This window comes from Callorhinus ursinus, unplaced genomic scaffold (assembly GCF_003265705.2).
Source record: "Callorhinus ursinus isolate GAN/ISIS: 27379988/994484 unplaced genomic scaffold, GSC_fseal_2.0 scaffold49, whole genome shotgun sequence".
Classification (NCBI taxonomy): domain Eukaryota; kingdom Metazoa; phylum Chordata; class Mammalia; order Carnivora; family Otariidae; genus Callorhinus; species Callorhinus ursinus.
This window is the reverse complement of record NW_027397111.1, coordinates 8,801,578-8,820,103: the sequence shown is the minus strand read 5'-3', so window position 1 is coordinate 8,820,103 and position 18,526 is coordinate 8,801,578. Positions and strand designations below refer to the sequence as shown.

Sequence of the window (18,526 nt, the reverse complement as noted above, 5' to 3'; positions counted from 1 at the left end):
CCGGCGGGAGGCGCACCTCAGGTAGTCGCGCCGGCATAGGATGAGGTTGGCCTTGGTGTAGAGGGTGGAGCCCACCTCCCCCAGGCGGCAGTCACAGCAGGCACACTTGAGGCAGTCCTCATGCCAGTACTTGTCCAGCGCCTTCAGCAGGTAGCGGTCCTTGATCTTGCGGTTGCAGCCCGCACAGCCCTTCTGCTTGCCTTTGGGCTGGACGGAGAGCATCGGCACGCCTGTGGGTGGACAGACGACAGACAGATGGACGCGGGAGGGACTCTGTGGCTCCGGGCCTCAGGGCCCATCCCTCGAGGAATGGGAGCCCACTGCTGCTCCCTGTTGCCCCCTCCAGGGTGGGGGTTCCCAGAGTCCTCACTTGCTCCCCAGCAAGCTCCCCACCTGGCCCCAGGTCCTGGCCTTTGAGCTGCAGGGCACAGGCTGTTCCCCTGGCCTGCGAAGGTCCTTCCAGAAGCTGTAGGCAGACTGCGGAGCCCTGCATCTCGAATCTCGCATCTGCTTGGCTGCACAGCACGCATGTAGCCCCAAGGCCCACAGTCCCCCCTGAGCTGTTTCTCCCCACCCACCACTGCCTTCTGTGGGGCCTGCTCGACAGGAGGCCTGAAACTCTCCACAGGCTGCCACCATCTGACTGGCTCTCCCAGTGGCCCCAAGAACCGAATCTCACAACGGGCTTGGGTCCACTAGAACTCCCCGATCTTTTTGCTACCTCAAGACTTCCTGACATAGTTTGTGCCATGGACCATTTTACCCTCAAAAGTCAGGCTACAGCCTCTTGGTTTACTCATGTAGAACTGTGGCGGGATCAGGAAGCAAGTGGGGCGCGGGAGCTCTGGGTCTCCTGGCGGGAGTGTGCAGGAAGGCAGCGGAGCCTGGCCTGGCCTCCCGGGGACTCTCCCCAGGAATGCTTCTAGCTTGATTCAAACTTCCTACCTGCCCTGGCCTGAGGGTGGGGAGGTTCTGAGTCTCTGAATCCTTGCTCCTCCCACCAGGACACGGGTCTCTGAGCCCTGGGCCCCCTCCCAGGGCGCATGCATGCTTCTTGACATATAAGAAAAAATACAAAGGGTAAGAATTTCAGCATGGAGTTTACTGGAAGGAGAAGCTGACCTCCCAGCAGGCAAGTGTGTGCACTCATGCACACCCCATGCACACAGGCAGAGCGTGCAGTCACGTGCGGGCATGTGCACAGAGGCTCAGGCTCCTAGCCCCTGCCCTTGGGGCCACAAGGAGTGATCGCAGGGAGCAACAGTTGTGGAGGAGGTGGGAACAGAGGTCATCCTGAGTCTGCACATCCGATGTGGAGCCCTGAGGCTTGAATGTGGTGAAGACTGCTTGGAGGGAAATGCAGGGAGCCTCAGAGTCCAGACCCAGGATGGGGGCAGGTGGGGGTACCTGTAGGAGTTGCCTGAGAACCGCTCGTGAAGGCAGTGCGGGTGGGGTGTGCGCCTTCCCTGACCAAGGCTCGGGAGCATGGAGGAGTCCTCTCTGGAGGGAACAGCCCACCTCTTCCTGCCTCCCTGGCTCTCCACCAAGCCCGTGAAGTCTGCCCTCCTCCTGGCCCCCTCCTCTCCAAGGGACCCCAGCACTCTCTAGGGCTCTGGGTTCAGCTCCCACTCCTTGGTACCCCCCCATCCCTGCCTCTGCTCACTGCCCTCCGCCAAGAGTTTGAGCTGCTTCCTTCCCTTTCCCTCCTCCTGGTGTCTGACCCTCCTCAGATGTCAGAAGAGAGTCAGCCTCCAAAGGGCCTCAGTCTTAGAATCCACAGATATCAGGTCAGAAGGGCCCTGAGAGCTCTTCCGGGCAAATGCACCAAGGAAGGATGGGGAAACTGAGGCACAGAAGTTCTGAAGGTCAGGTCTAGTGCAAGCCACTCATCATCCAGCTGGCTCAGGGGGCCCTCCCCGCTCCTGTGCCTTGCTGCCTCTTCAGACCTCTCTTGGGGAAGGGGCCCTCTAGGGCCCAGGAGCAGGACAGGTGACAGCAGAGGGGAGGCAGCACTGGCCAGCAGGGGACTCTCTCCTACCTCCTTGCTCCAGACCCCGCTGGGGTCTGTTAGCTGGGACGCTTGCCGCCGAATTTCCTTAATGCAGCTCTAAAGGTTAATTGATCTGAGAGAGTGAGGGTGCTGAGGATGACTATGTCCTCAGGCCTGCCTTGTCTCCTCCGGCAGGGCCCAGTCTGGTCACAGAGTTGAGGCCATGGAAGCCAGCTGGGGAGCGGGCATCCCTGAGACCTAAGGGGGCTCTGAAGGGTTCCTTCCAAGGCCAGGCGTACAGGGAGGAACTGGCTGTGAGCAAACAGGGGAAGGGTCAGGAGAGCTGGATGTGGGGAGGTCTGTGGGTCCCGGGCGGGGGGGGAACTACTGTCCCTGGGTCCCGTGGAGGGAGCACCCAGCCTGCATAGCTATAAGCACACGCACCAACTTGGAAAATCTCAGGCCTGGCCTCTAGGAGAGCCCCGCCAAGGCTGGTTTTCCCCTTGGTACCTGAACAGGCAGCAGGCCCGACTCCCCCCCCCCCCCCCCACCCAGGGCTCTAGCCTTGTGCTATCAGTAGCAGGAGGTGTGTGAGTAACTAGAATGTCCACACGCAGGGGATACACCGGATCCACTAAGTTATACACCGAAATGAGGAGGGACCCCAGCACCAGAAGTGTCTGTCCCGCTCCGTCTTCCGTCTGGCATGGCTCCTGGCCAGGCTGGCCTTCTGAGCTCAGGCCCCAGCACGCCCGGATGCAGAGCCCGCAGAGTTGTGGTCTGTAGCCCTAGCTGGCCCGGCCTGGAACCTACAGGACCCAGGGAGGCCGTGAGGAGCGAAGCCACAAGCTAGCCCAGGTCCCCTGCGTCCTGCCTGTGCCTGGGCTGGCTCTGGCACACCGCCGGGCTCCGCAAGGCCTGGGAACTCTGCTTCCTGGGCCCTGGAGAACTCTTAAGAAGCCACAAGGCTTCTGCCAAACAGTGTCTGATGTCCACCGAGGCACAGACCTCCAGTGCTAGCCTGGCTAAGGAGCTCCCGGAGCATACGGGGACCTTGGGCTCTCTCTGCCTGGAAAGGCTGAGGTCCTGGGAGAAGTCTGACTCACCCCTTGCTCTTTACTGGGCACCCACACTGTGTTTGCTCTCTCACCGGGCTGGTTCAGGAGACCTGAAAACACTCCTGGAAAGGCAAGGAGGTTTAAAGGGGGCATCTCTGGTCTCCTGTTTCCCAAATGGGAGTGAGATGTTCCCCAGAGGGTCAGGGCTCGCCCTCCCTGCCCTGCCTCCCCAGCCCCCACCCAGCCCGCCAGTCAGCCCTGCAGACACCTCTTCCCTCCCTCCCTCCCCTGCCTGGCTCTGGGAGCTGAGCCTTGGGCCATGCACTTTCCATTAAGGAGATAGCATCCCTTTGCTGAAGTCCATTTGGGATCCATTTTAGTGTTATCTAAAAATCAAATCTACATGGTAATCCTTTTAATGTACTCCTGACTTTAGGAAAAAAACAGCTTTGCACTCCTTCAGGAAAGGTTTTAAAGCATTACCCAGTAATTACTACTCACCCATGAAAACACTGATATTTTACAATGGATGATGTTTGAGCCTGCCCGCACGCGCAAGCACACGCTCAGAAACACACAGGACCCGGCAAAATAACCGGTTCACATAGCCCGTGTGTTCGCCCTCGATCTCAGGGTATGTGGGGGGGGGGATGCCATTTGAGGGGAGATAGGCCAAACCCCTAGCCTGCCTCTATGTCAGGCAAGCTGATAGGAGCAGGAAGCAGCCTCCCAGTCTGACTCATCTGGCTGCCAGACACTCAAACCCTCAGCTCTTTAATCTGGGGAAGAGCCAGACAGTCCCAGCGACCAGGAGGGACTGCCAGAGGTCATTCGGCTCTTCTGCACCCACCCTCCAGCCAGGAGAGAAGCCCTCCTCTTCACTTGGACCCCCCCACCAAGGGGTCTGCCCGGCCAGACTCATGTCCTCAGCAATCTCTGCCCAGCTACCCCAGACCACACTGCCCCCCATATCGGTCGTGCCAAGCCCCCCCTGGCTCCCAGTCCCCCTGATGCCTCCCTCCAGCTTGGACAGCAGGCTGAGCCCGGCTGGGGAGCACTCCTGCTGCCTCCCACAAGCTCCTCCAAAGCCAGTCCTCCACCCGAGAATGCCCACCCCACCCAGCCCCGGGTCACTCCCAGCTATGCCCTGCGCCACGTGGCCACCACTGGTTGCTCCAGCTGGTATCCGAGGTCCGGGGCCCCCTCCCACGTGCCATTTTGTCCTGCTTGGCACTGCGGGATCTGGTCCCTGCAGAATCCTGGGATAATAGCCCTCTCCATCCTGCAAATGGACCGGTCAGCTTCTGTCCCGGCGCCTGACCTCCACCACGGCCCCAGGAAGAAATGCCTTGCCCCACCCATCCCACTCTCCACCCAAACTCAGGGTCAGCAGTGGGGGTGAGGCGCAGCGCCCGGAGCTGAACTCCGAGAGCCTGCTTTCCAGCCTGAGCGCTGCCCCAAGGAGCTGGAGGGCCTGGCGCAAATCCCTCATCTTTCTGACTTGCTTCTGTGAAATGGGAGCCAACAAAGTCTCTTTTCACACAGATGGTGGCGAGGGCAGAACAAGGTCATGCTTATGAAGCCACAGCCGAGTCTGGCTTCCAGGGGGGACTGACACGGGGACTGGGGACTATTATTAATATGCATCCCAGGATGCCCTCCCCCTGTTCTGACCCTTGTTTCCTTTTTCCTGTAACTTTTTATCTTGACACAATTTCAAACCTTCAGAGAAGTTGCAAAATAGAAAGAATTCCTGCACACCTTTTGCCTAGATTTCCTAAATAGAAACATTTTACCATATTTGCTTTATCCTTCTCTATACATCTACCTATAATTTTGTTCCTGACTCATTTGCGAGTTGGGTTCAGACAGGAAGGCTTACACTCCTAAATACTTTGATGTGTATTTCCTAAAAGCAAGGACATTCTCTCACTTAGCCACAGTACAATTAACAACACCAGGAAATTATCATTGATCTAACACTATTACCTACAGACTTCATTCAGATCTGACCGATTCCCCCAATAATAATACCCTTTATGGCAAAATAACATATCATGCACTGCATTCACTTGTCAAGTTTAGTCTACTTAAATCTAGAAGAATTCCTAAGCTTCTCTTTGTGTTTCAAGACACTAGCATTTTTGAAGGATACAGGCCAGTTATGGAGTACCCTTCAATTTGGGTTTGTGACACATTTGATGGTGTGACTTTAATTCCTCTGTGCTTCAGTTTTCTTTATTGTAAAATGAGTATGAAAACAGTCCACATCTCATAGAGTTGCCATGAGGAATAAGGGAGTAAATCTATGTGACGTGCTCAGGACTGACTGGACCCGGCAGTCAACAGTTACCTCTGATTAGTGTCACCCCATCTGGCACAGGGGAAGGGATGACCTTAGTCACAGCCCCATCTCAGGTCCCTCAAATAGTGACGATCACGAACTTTGAGGCAAATACACAGATTTTGAATGTGCTACCCTGGTTAAAGTCACACAGGCACCGGCTCGAGTCCAGCGTGACCCAAAGGGCGGTCCCGTGGTCAAGGCGGACGTGCATAGAAGGAAGCAGCCCCGCCTGGCTGACCGGCAAGCAGGTGGGAAGAGATCACTGTGGCAGCTCAGGGCAGGCTCCTTCGGGGGCTGCAGGAGGGTGTCACCTTGGCATTTCTCGTCATCTCTGTGTCTCAGTAGTGCTCCTAAGCCTGTCTCGACACACCACAGCACGGCCACCCAGGGCAGAAGCTGGGCTCCCCCAGGGCTAAGGGCAACTTGCCGGGAGATAAGGCTGACTGCGCTAGGAGGGCTCAGCTTCTTAGTGCTTGGCTCACAGTGGCCTTGTGAGATAGATACATTATTATTATTCCCATTTTACCAACGGGAAAACTGAGACCTAAGGAAGGTTCCAACCTGTCAGGGGTCACAGCGTTAGTACGGGACAGAGCTGGGATTTGAATCCTGGCCATCTGTCTCCAGGGCCCAAGCACTGGCTTGATCGGCTATGCAGTCAGGCGGTGTGCCGGGAACCTCCTGTGCTCACGGACCCAGGAGGGAGGCGTTAAAACAGAGAGCAACACAGACGCAGGACTCGTCTGCAAGTGTGCACAGCAGCGCACGGATACTTGTGTGGGGACATGTAATCACACGCACGTAGGGCTGGGTCCACGAGAGGGCGGACTGTGTTGTTTATTCCACAACCCAGCACAGTGCTCAGACACATCCATGCATCCGAGCGCACGCGTGATGGGCGTGCTCATTACACAGATCTATGCACAAGCAGTCACATGCACCTTTACTGCCTTTCAAAAAAACAACATTTCCAGAAAGTAGATCATAGCTCAAAATCGAGCTCTGATTTGAGCAAAACCCACGAGTAAGAGGCCTGGTGCCCCTGTTCTCAACACCACCTTCCCAAGGAAATGAAAGAGCGAGAGCCCCTGGGTTTTACTCGAGATGACCCATGGGAGCTCTGGTGCTTCTCCAGAAAGGCAGCCCCACACATTTCATCCCCTCTCCAGCCGCTGGGGGTGGGGTGGGGTCTGTGGTCTTTGGGAATCTGGGTCGCGGCCAACCTGCAAGGTGTTTGTGCCCACGTGGGCCCGCGCCTGGGGCTAGCAGAGTAGGGTCCCAAACAGAGCCAGCCAGCAGCCCCTCCATGGCATCAATCCTGTTTAATAAGGAAATTTGAAAGTGTAATCTAATTCTGCAGAATCTCTTTAAATCTCGTTTTCTCAGAAGTAACTTCATTTCGCACGGACACATCCAGCCTTGTGAGAAGGCCTCCATTTCACACCAGTTTTATCTCCACAATTTCTCGTCTCACTGCACTCCTATCCCAGGGCCTTGCCATGCGGCAGGCGAGGCCTGAACTAATAGCATTTCCTACTCATTTGGAATCAAAAGCCAACGAGAACAACTGTTGAAACGCGAGGCTACAGCCCCCTAGAGCACGTTCATTACCACCCCTCGGCGCACCCCTTCGCAGGTGGTGTGCTCATTCCGTGAGATGAGGGAGAAGAGTCAGGCTCCCATGGCCTCCAACTCCCCACTGGGCCAGGGGAGGGATGCTGGGGGTGGCGGCCAGCTCACTGGAGGACTGGCCCCTTTGGCTCTGGCACTGCCCCTCAAGGGGGTCTGGGAGAAGAGGCAGGCGGTGTAGACACAAAGACTGTGGGCCCTGCAGACAGACGGCCTTGGCTTGAACTTTGGCTCCATCCCTTCCCAGCTCTGCCTCAATTTCCCTACCTGCTAAATGAGGACAGCCCACTTTAAAGAGTTATTCTGAGGATTAAATGAATGGACACGAAGTACAATGTATGGACATGAAGTACACTATTTGATATAGTGACTTAAAAAAATCAGCTAAGGGACGACTGAGTGGCTCAATCGGTTAAGTATCTGCCTTTGGCTCAGGGTCCTGGGATCGAATCCCGCTTCAGGCTCCTTGCTCAGCGGGGAGGCTGCTTCTCCCTCTCCCTCTGCCTGCTGCTCCCCCTGCTTGTATGCTCTCTCTCATCCTCTCTCATTCTCTCTTTCTGACAAATAAATCTTTAAAAAAAATCAGCTAAGAAAAATGAGCTATGTCTTATGATCCAAGTATTCTCTTCCTAGGTTTACCCCCACCAGCAATGACAGCTTATGCCCACTTGAGGGGATGTACAAGGATGTCCAGAGCAGTTTTCTTCATAACAGCCCCAAATGCAAACACCACAAATGCCCATCAGCAGTAAAATGGATAATACACTATCGTGCAGTCACACAATGGAATAACACACAGCCCCGAAAAAGACGGAATCACAGATACACCTACAACATGGATGAATCAGATGGACTAATGTTGAAAGAAGCCAGACACAAAGGTATATACTGTATAATTCTATTTATACGTATTACCCAAACAGGCAAAACTGATCTGCGCTGAGAAATGTCAGAATAATGGTGTGTATTATCACCTGGCAGGAGGTGTGAGGAAGCCCGGTGAAGAACTGGAAATGTCCCAGTCTTGATCTGGGTGGTGTTTAAAGGGGTGCACGTAAACGCAGAAGCTCATTGGACTGAACATTTGAGACATGTGCATTTTACTGCATACACGTTACCCCTCCAAGAAAAAAATAAAGAACTGAGATGGGCACCCCTCGGCCAGGACTTTGGACGCCTCTTCATAAAACCCACCATTTACCCAGCACTCACAACACCCGTGATCTCAGGGAATCCTCAGATTCACTCTGGCGTCCTAATGATGACCCCCATTCAACAGACGAGGAAGCAGAGGCCTAGGGAGGTTCAAGCCCTTACCCAAGGTCACATAGCTAGGAGGCCGCAGGACAGGGACTGAAGCCCCCCCTGGTGGACTCTGGAGATCAGGTTCTCATCCAGCCCACGCCCCATGGCTTCTCGCCACAGACGGGTTGAGGAAGGCTCACTGGGGCGGCGTCTGGGTCCCTGTGTGTGGCCTCGATGCCAGATGATCTGGGGTGAGGGCCGGGGGCATGTCTCGAGCAGGGCCTGGGTTAAGAACAGGAGAAATGATGGCCCAGGCAGGGCACAGTCCACATGGTCTGGTGGGTCACAGGCCACTTCTGCTCAGCTGGCGGTCCCACAGAAGCTATAGCTGTGGGACCTTGGAAGGGCTTCAAGGCGGGGCCAGAAAGGGGATGGGGACCAGAAGGGCCGTGTAGAGCCAGACCTAAGATGTTTGCATCGCAGCCAGGAGAGGGACAAAGAAGCCTTGAGACGGCACATGTCCTCAGGGGGGTGGGCCGAGCTGTGAGGGGAAGGCTGGGGGCTCCAGACTCAGACCCCAATTGCTGGGGGGGCCCTCAATCAACAGCCAGGGGCTGGTGTGTGAATGAGGGAAGAGGGGAGGGAGGGGGACCTAGAGTGGGGCCCAGCTCAGGGTAAGCAGCTGAAAGGAGGTCCAGCAATAATTGCCTTCTCTGAAGTGTTAGGTCCCTTCCAGTTTCCACAGTCCGCCACAGCAGGGCAGGCGGAAGCACCATCCAATGCTGTCCCCATACATCTGCAGCTGCTATGGTCACGTCCAAATGCATGACAGTAGCCTTTATTGCCTACTCTGTGCCCAGTGCTTTACATTCTCTAACTCTCATCTTCCCGATGACCCGGAGGTCAGAGAAATCACACAACCTGCCCAAGGGCCAGGCTGGGAGTGGCCAAGCGGGGGCTTGGGACCCAGGCAGCTGGCCCCACCCCCTTCCTGCTCGCAGAATGGCATCATCTTTTTCCTAAGCAGTGGGGAAAGTGAACTTCTGTTTGGACCCAATCTGGTCCCTGCAAAAGAAGAAAGGTCTAAAGGCCCCTTGTGTGTTACATCAGGACAGGACAGGCCTCTGGGCCCCAGCGCCCCCCAGAGGAGCCATTTCCTATGAAGGTGTATTTTTGCAGCACGTTTTGGGGGCTCAAACCTCTTTTGGAATGATGTGTCCTAAAGCCTGACCCTGCAGGGACCCTCGAGTGTCTGGAGTTGAAGGGGCTGAGGAGTTTCCTCACACATCTCACTGGCCCTCACTGTTGAGGGGAAGCCAAACCCAGCACAGCCTGCTGTCTGGTGGTGGCTTTAGGGGACCTAGTCTAGACCTTGCAGGGGCCTGGACGATGCGCTAGAGCAGGTGCAAATGGAACCTGCTCTCCAGAGACACGCTGTTTCTGCCTTTCTTCAGTGAGGGGGACTTAGAAACGTTAGAAGCTGCAGGTGTTCTTTGGAGTCTGTCAGGGGAATGATGCTTCAGCCAACTGCAGGCATTCTCTTCCAGTTCTCTGGTTGTTTCTATAAGTCCCAGACACACCTCAAAAGCAATAGGTCCAAAACGGGACTCTACCTCTCCTCCCCAAAACCCGGCTCCTGTCCCCGTACCCCAGGCTCCCCTTCATCACACTAACACTGTCACCCACCCAGATGTTCAGGCCAGAGACTCAGGGTCACCCTCAGATCTTCCATCATCCTCACTCCCTCTCGCCTGCTGATTGCCACTCCCCGGCCTGCCTCTCACGTCCATTTCCAGAGCCACCACCATCTTTCACCACACTATCAGCATAGCTCCCTACCAGCCTCTCATGTCTACTAGCTACAATCCATTCTTCACATAGCAGCTACAGAAATGTTCCAAAACAAAGTAGGTCAGGTCACTGCTCAGCTTGAAACCCTTCCATAACTTCCAGTGGGCTGAGAATAACATCCACCCTCTTCAACAAGCCTATGATATCCTCATGCGGTCTGGCCCCTGCCTCCACCTCCCATACTGTGTGCCAGCCACATTCCAGATCTCCCTCCTGCCTCAGGGCCTTTGCACATGCTGTCTCCCCCCTCTCTTCCCAGAATACCCTTCTCTGCCTCTTCATGTGGCTGGCTCCTTCTCATCCTCGGACTTCAGCTTAAATGTCACCTCCTCAGAAAGGCTTTCCTCAATCACCTATTTCCTTACTGAAATGACTCCCTGGTCACTTCCTTCTGAGTTTTTATTTTTTTTTTTATTTTTTTTTTTAATTTTATTTTTTTTTAAAGATTTTATTTATTTATTTGAGAGAGAGAGAATGAGAGACAGAGAGCATGAAAGGGAGGAGAGTCAGAGGGAGAAGCAGACTCCCCGCCGAGCAGGGAGCCCGATGTGGGACTCGATCCCGGGACTCCAGGATCATGACCTGAGCCGAAGGCAGTCGCCCAACCAACTGAGCCACCCAGGCGCCCCCTTCTGAGTTTTTAAACATAATTTGTAATTGTTTTACTTTTTTGTGTGATTGTACTTACAACAAATGATCGGTCTCTCTCATGAGAATGAAAGTGCCACAAAGGCCTATTTTGGGAGTCCTGTCTTATTCATCCACTGTGTCTCTAGCACTGAGCCCTTTTTAACTATCAGTTCAGTTAATGAATAAAGAGACTGAGCAGAATCTATCCAGATATTATTGGTAAAAGTCTGCTGGCCAGAGGGGACTGATGCAGCTAGGCAGGCTCCCCGGAGATGGGAGCCTTAATTGGGCTTGTTGCTGCCCCATGCCACACCCCGCTAGGCATCTATAACTCTGTGGCTCTACCAAAGCAGAGCTAACTGTGGCAGTGCCTAGGTCCTGCCATCCTCAATCTGGAATTATGAGAGGCCCCGCCCAGAGCTCCAACTGAGAAATGACAGCTCTTTTGCAAATATAAACCCTCTACCCCTTAGATCAAGGGACAGCAATCCTCTTCTTCAACCCCTGGAGACCTGTGAGGAATGAAGTCCCCCTCTGAATGTCCCTTTGCACATAAATACTCCAGCCCAACCCTCAGGGGGTGGAGGGAGAGCCCACGAAGTTCAGTCATCGGTGTAACGTCAGCAGCTCAGTCTTTCCCTTTGTGCCTGTGGCCTGGACACCCCACCTCCCCTGGCACAGACCTAGCCTCCCCTACTCCCCACCTGAGGGTCCTTTTGGCTTAGGGGTGTGACCACTCCCCCCTCCCAGCCAAGTCTGAGCCTCTGGGGGCCAGTGGGAAGAAAAAAACCCCCGAAGGTTACTACAGAAGAACCCCAGGCCCAAGCCTTTCTCATCTGCAGCCTCCGCCAAACACCCATCCTATCCTGGGCTGCTGAAGCAAGCCCCCAGGCCCCTTGACAGGATGCTGCTTGGAGCTGCACAGCTGTGGGGAATCAGCGGGAAAGCGTCTGGAAGCTGTGTTCCCCAGACAGCAACTCAGCTGCTCCCTGGGCACCCGCAAAGCCCACGTCACCCATCTAACAAAACAGGGCTCCCAAGGGGCCTGCAATCTCCGCAGAGGAGGAGGAGGGCATGGACTCTCAGACGAGTCTCAATTTCACAGCCATCAGGGACGTGAGCACCAACGCGCTGAACCAGAAAACGAGAGTCTGGCAGGAGCTGCAGACACACCGTGAGCGCCAGGGGATCAGAGATTAGGGCCCTTCAAAATCAATTTTGAATTCAAACTTTTAAATGTGTTCTCCAGACACAAGGAGGGGACCCTCCAGGCAGGCTCAGCCTAGCCAGATGCTGGGTTCTGCTTCCTTCTCGAAGCATCCAGAACTTATCTGCTGGCCACCGGCTGGCCGAGGGAAGGGAGGACAAGCGCTCCGCCCCCAAGGTCACAAGGACAGGCACCTCTGGGGTGCCTGCCTGAGGCTTCCTGTTGAGATCCTGGGGGCTGCTCCACCCGCCTTTGTAGACCTGGCTGAGAGAAGCTGAAGGCAAGGCCTGTGTGGGCCAGATCCCTGTCGACCTCCCAACCTGGTTGAGGAGGCTTATGGGGCACCAGTGGATGAAGCCACTTAGAAGAAGACCTTGGGAGTCGGACAGGCAGGGTTTGCGTCTTAGACCAGCCCCAGGCTCCCAGAGAGATCTTGGTTCAGAAGTGGATTTCCCTTCCAGAAACTGGGTGGGAGAAAGCTTGCTGTGAGTATGTGTCTTGAAGAGCAGGCCCTGTGAAGTCAGAGTGGTCTGCAGCCCCCAGCGCAAAGGGAAAGAAAGTATCCTGTGTGTGAGTCGGTACGGCAAGCTGGCTGCCGGGCAAGCTGGTGTGGCCGCTGCAGGCCGTATCATCCAAGGCATGGTGTCTGCCACCAAGGAGCTAACAATTGGTGCTGTCAGCGGACAGACCATGTGTGGAGTGCTGAGTATCGTTCTGGGCCTGGCATGGTGAGATGGACAGGGACACACCAGGCAGCAGGCCTCATCAGGCAGCTGAGCAGAACAGACTGCTCAGCCAAACCCTGGAAAAGGCCCCTGGGCCTTTAGTAGGAAGACCTTGGAGGCTCGGGCTGGCAGAGGACGCTCTTGGCAGGCTCAGCTGTGGTCCCCCTGCTCCTGCCTGGGTCCCTGCTTAGCCACATTTGTTCCTCCAAGGGTACGATCGGCCCACCACTGATGGCTTCTCCATCTCTGGGTGGAGAAGCAGGTCCATGACAAGCCTCTCTGGCCCCAATGACCTCACAACCCATGCTCCCCAGTTCTCTGAACCTTAGGCCACTGTTCCTTTAAGCCACGCTCCTGAGACATAAACACGAGTGACTGTGAACTACTACTCCTCAGCTGAGAGGCAACAGAAGAGGTGGCTGAAGCCCCGGGCCCACAGAGACCTCCCGGGGAGCCCGGAGCCCCTTTTGGAATGAGGAGCACAGGGAAAGGGCTGGAGTTGCCGGACCACATATGGGAGAGGAGGCCAGGGCTCCCCACCCCTCCCGCCCCCCAGCTTGGGAGTGGGCTGCCAGCTCTGCAAGGAAATTACAACATGAGCCTGGGTAATGCTCCTTTTAGTTACAGCATAAACTGCAGCAATAAAGTGTACCTGGGGAATGTTTAGAGAAAGCACTAATGATTTCTTCCCCAGTGGTTAATAAATTCACTTCCAGATCAATTTGTTCGCGATAGAGCCCGGCGAGCGGAACCGCGCGGCGGGCACAGCCGAGTGTGTCGTTTTCAGTATAAATGATTTATTACGATGATTAGCGGCACATAAACAATTTAAAATACAACGCTAATTAGTTTGGGGAAGAAAGGAGGGGAAAAGCCACCCTGCCTCTCTCCCCATTATGTTCTACTTCCCTAAGTGTGTACTTTTTAATTAAATCCAAATGTCACAATAAATTTAAAGTGTTTTATTACCACTCGGGGTAAGTAAGGCAGTCATGCAAGCCCCCCTCTCAGACATCTACGAGCCCAGCTGGGGGAGAGGATTGGGGGCACCAGCAGGGCCTGTCTACACACTCTCATGGAGGCGGGAGCTCTTTCTTGAGTCCCCTGGAAGCCCCTTCTGATTTCTGGCAGCCCCAAGCTGGGGAACACTGGGCCTGCCCGGAATACCACCCACCTCTCACCTTCCTGGCTAGCCCAGGTGATGCCTCCTCCTTAGCATCAGTCCTGAACCGCCCAGCCACTTCTCCATGGTCCAGCAATACTCTGTACCCTCTCCAAGTTCTCCACCTGTGCTAAGTGTGTAGGTTACACCTTCTGTTTTCCTGGCGGCACACTTGCCCCTTCATACACAGCATCTCAGCACATTCCCCAGTGCGAGGAGTAGCAATTACAGTTCCAATTTTATGGTTGGGGAAATTGAGGCTCATAGAGGTGGAGCGACTTAGCCAAAGACACACAGCTATAAAGTGGACTTTTGAGTCCTTATTCATATAGCACCATTCTACCTCGGAGCCCCCAACGGGCCACGTCTGGGCCCTCATTACCCAGCGCCCAGGCATGGGGCATGAAACGTGGTGGCGGCTCAGGCAGACCTTTCTGGAGTGTAGAGCTCGGACTCACCCAGAGACACATGTGAGGCAGGAGTTCAGGCAAGGGAGCTGGACTCTCATGAGTCCAGGGTCAAGGTCAGGCTCTGCCACTGGCCCACAATGTAACCTCAGTCAGGTCCTTTAGCCTCTCTGAGCTTCGCCTTCCCCGTCAGCAAAATGGGAACATGACACCCAACTCACAGGGCTAAGGAACCAAAGTAGCTAGCACCAGCAGAATGCTTTGCAATCCCTGACATGCTATGGAAGTAACAAGTACTAACAAAGGCCCTTAAGGTGAGCAGGGATCCATGAGAACCCCATGTCACAGATCAGAAAACTGAAGACAGCAGGAGAAAGGACTTACCCACGGTTCCCCCGAATCTTAGCCAAGGAGGGGCTAGGCAAGGAAGCTCAGCCAGCCAAGGATTTCTCTCTGAAACACTCTGGCACTGCTTATTTGAAATGAAAAACAAATATCCCTACACACAGAGTTCCCATATGACCCGGCAATTCCACTCCTAAGCATATACCCAAGAAAAAGTAAAAACATATGCCCACACAAAATCTTGTATATACGTGTTCGTATCAGCATTACTCGCCATAGCTAAAAAGGATGTGTGGATAAATAAAATGTGATACGTACATACAGTGGAATATTAGTTGGTCATAAAAGGGAAGTACTGATTCATGCTACAACATGGATGAACCTTGAAAAATGTCAGGCTAGGAAAAAAGTTAGCCACAAATACCACATGTTGTATGATTTCACTTCTATGAAAAGTTCAGAACAGGCAAATCCACAGAGACAGAAAATACATCCGTGGTTGCCAGGGAGGGGGGCATGGGGAGTGACTGCTAATGGGTATGAAGTTTCTTTTCAGGGTGACGGGAATGTTCTTGAATTAGGTAGAGTGGATGGTTGCACAATTGTGAATACAAGAAAAACCACTGAATTATACACTTTAAAACATAAAAAAAAAACCCACTGAATTTTATACATTTAAAAACATCTCAATAAAGCCATTAGAAAGCAAAACAAAACAAACACCCCTTTGAGAACGGGAGAAACCAGCTGATAAGAAGTCAAGTCCTAGGGTCAGGGGAGGGTGCCTGAGAAGCAGTCAGCCCTCACAGGGAAGTCAGGCCCTGCTCCCGCGATCTCCCATTGGCTGCTCCCCAGAGCATCCCCTTGCCTGCCTTCCTCGCCCCCCCATCCAGAAATCTGGCTGAACCCACTTTTCCAGCCCTGCTTCCCAGGGATCCACCACTCTCCTCTGATCTGTCTGCTTCCACCACTGCATTCATGTTTTGTCTTTTGTTGCAATTTCTGCATCTTTGGAGGCCTGTGCCCTACCCACAAATTGTGCGTGCCCATGGGGGAGGGTGCCTCTCTCAGACCTTGAGCTTGTCCCACATTGGGTACCACGAGTTAGGCTATGTGCATAATGAATAAGATCACAGTGAGGCCCTCCAGGCTCCCAGCCCACGCTCAGCTAAGGAGTGCTGCCCTCTCCCAGGGCCTGGGAGCCCCCCTGGGACAGGGGTGTGCAGGCTTGGATCCAGGCTATGGAGGCCAGGGAGGAACTGGGCAAGGCCACCTCTGGGTGAAACGAATACCGAATATCGCTGGAGGAAGAGCGTGCACACAGTGCCCAGGCTCAGGACTGCTTCCTTTGCGGCTCATCTGAGAGGGTGACTCAAGAAGATGAAGCACCCTGGCCAACAGGGGGCGCCAGGCCGGCGCCGTGACAGGCACGCCCCGCCACGCTGAGTGTGGTTGAAAGTTCGGCTCCTCAGGCCTCATCTCAGCACACAGACCAGCCCCAAGGAGGCGACAGGACAGCTCTGGTCACTAGAAGAGGATGTCTGTGCCATGGGGATGAGAGGACATTAGCCCAGGTTCTAGGCATGAGCCTGGTTCCATGAGTCTTTATGGCTTCATCATGGGCTGCTTGTCTCAGGAAGCCGCCCCTTAAGGGAAACGATCCCCCAGCTTCTCCAAACTTCTCCGAAGTCCTACAGGTCCTGGGGCTGAGGGGACCTAAGGGGTGGAAGCTACCCTTCCTTTTATGCAGCCACCACGTTCTAACTACTTCTCAGGTGGGCACAGTGCTGTCGCACGGGCCAAACTCATGCTAACAAATTCTCCCATCTGAGTTCTGTGCAAGGGGCAGGGAGGCCGCTCTGGGCCCTAGTTTCCCTGTGGGGAAACAGGCTCGGGGAGGACACATGGTGTGGCCCAGGGTCACACAGTGCTGGGTGGAAGAGCAAGACTTGCCTGACAGCTCACCACCAGAGGAAGGCAGAGCAGGACTGGGATCCAAAGCCCACGCCGACTGCCTCTCTCCCAAGGCCAAAGAAAGCCACCTCTGCAGGAAGTTGTCACCCGCTCCTGCAGCCGCTGTTGCTCTTAGCGAATTTGAGAGATTTCAAATCTGCCTGCATCTGGGCTGATGCTCTGGGGGTTTCTCTCCTCTTGGGGGAGGGAATCCAAAGCCTTACCCCCCGTAAGAGAAGGCACAGCTGCTGGGATGTGGGGCCTGCAGAGAAGAGGTTGTGGCCCTGAGACAGGATGGAGCGGGCCGGGTGGGTTCCAAGGCCCTGGGCAGCTAGGCAGGAGCGGGGCCACCCATTGATGCCCCTGAGAGTCGGCTCACTGCAGAGGCAAGAACTTAGACTCTTTCGTACCACACGGAGGTGCTCTGAGACACAAAGATTCTGTTCTTCTCAGGGCCCATCTTAGCTATATATATAATTAGGGGGCAGACTACATTAGATACAGATAAGGTAGAAATATGTAGCTCTTACCCAGAATCAGAAGCTCTCATGGAAGCCAGTCTGAGAAAGAAAACTGGCCCAGAGCTAGGAGGGCCAAGGAACTCTTTAAGGACAGATCACACGAAGCAGAGGGGTTAGGAGCTGGCCCATGGGTGGCTGGGCAGGTCCAAGACTGGCTGCTTCCCTGCCCTGGTGTGCTCCTGCCTGCCTTGGGCCCATGGGCTTCAGATCATTCCTTTGGAGCCTGGAAAGCCAGGATCTTGGTCCGGTCATGGGGCAGCAACAGAGAGGAAGGGGAGGGTCAGGGGAAGCCTCAGGCCAAAGCTGGGCAGAGCAAGCAAGGGCCCCTGGGACAGAGGTAGGTGAGGTCCGGTTTGCAGCCAGGACCTTTAGTCTGCCTTCCCTGGGGCTCAACTCCGGAAGCTCAGGCCCTGCTGTTGGCAGCTAAGAGGCTCTAGTCGGGATCTTGATCCCTGGGAAACCTCAGATGAGCCACCACATTCCCAAGGCCACAGATCCAGCCATGCCCTCTACCCTTCTTTTCCTGGACTTCAGCTGCCTCCTCTCTGACCACCCAGACCCCCATCCGCACCCCGTCCCCTCACATGCCCAGACTGCAGGCTCACGAAACTGAAGGAAGGAAGGAGCAGGGAGCAGCCTGAGGCTGGAGGGGTGAGGAGCGGACACCCTGGAAAGCTCAAAAGGAAGAACGCTTCCCCCTCATATCATGCACTGTTTTTGCTGCCCCTAATGTTATCTCCTTTGATTTATTTCCCCCAGAGTAGCTGTGGTATAATATATTTGGTCTTTGTCTCTGGTTCCTGGCCCAGAGCTCCTAAAACCCTTGGAGTTTCCTGAGTGATAGGAGTATCTTTTGTGATTCGTGAGGAGCCCTTTCTGAGCAGACCTGCATTTATGCTCAGGAGGTGACTTAAGGCGAGGCCTCCAGCTAGCCTCAGGGTGGGGCGGGTCCTGGTCACCAGAAAGACCAAGCAATAGGAGGGCTGGAACTTCCAGCCCTACGCACTGACAGACCTCTAGGAAAGACAGGAAGGGGGCTAGACATTAAGCTTTATAAAAACTCTTGAACAAGACTTGATGAGCTCTGGCTTGGTGAATGCATCCAGGTGCCAGGAGGGTGGTGCAACCCAGTTCCCCGGGGACAGAGCTCCTGGGCTCGGGAAGCACCGCCCAGATCTCGCCCTATATACCTCTTCATCTGTATCTTATACAGTGAACTAGTCAATGTAAGAAAATGTTTCCGAGTTCCGTGAGCTTTCCTAGCAAATTCTCTAACCTGAGGAGGGGATTGTGGGAACCCCAATTTATAGCTGGTCAGTCAGAAGTAGAGATGACAACTGGGATTTGTGGTTGGCCTCCGAAGTGGGGGCAGTCTTGTGGGACTGCGCCCTTAAACCTGCAGGAGCTAATGCTAGGTAGTGTCAGAATTGAGTTAAATTGTAGGACACCTAGTCTG

General features: G+C 54.6%; 1 protein-coding gene across 3 annotated transcripts in view; it reads right to left on the bottom strand.

Annotated features, from left to right (window-relative positions):
- Positions 1-18,526, bottom strand: part of LMO1 (LIM domain only 1) — a 40,896-nt gene that overhangs the window by 4,603 nt on the left and 17,767 nt on the right. For all 3 annotated transcript variants that reach the window (XM_025848410.2, XM_025848408.2, XM_025848411.2), the window contains one exon: positions 17-230. In XM_025848410.2, coding sequence (XP_025704195.1) covers positions 17-230 — 214 coding nt within the window. The remainder of the gene's footprint in view (positions 1-16; positions 231-18,526) is intronic.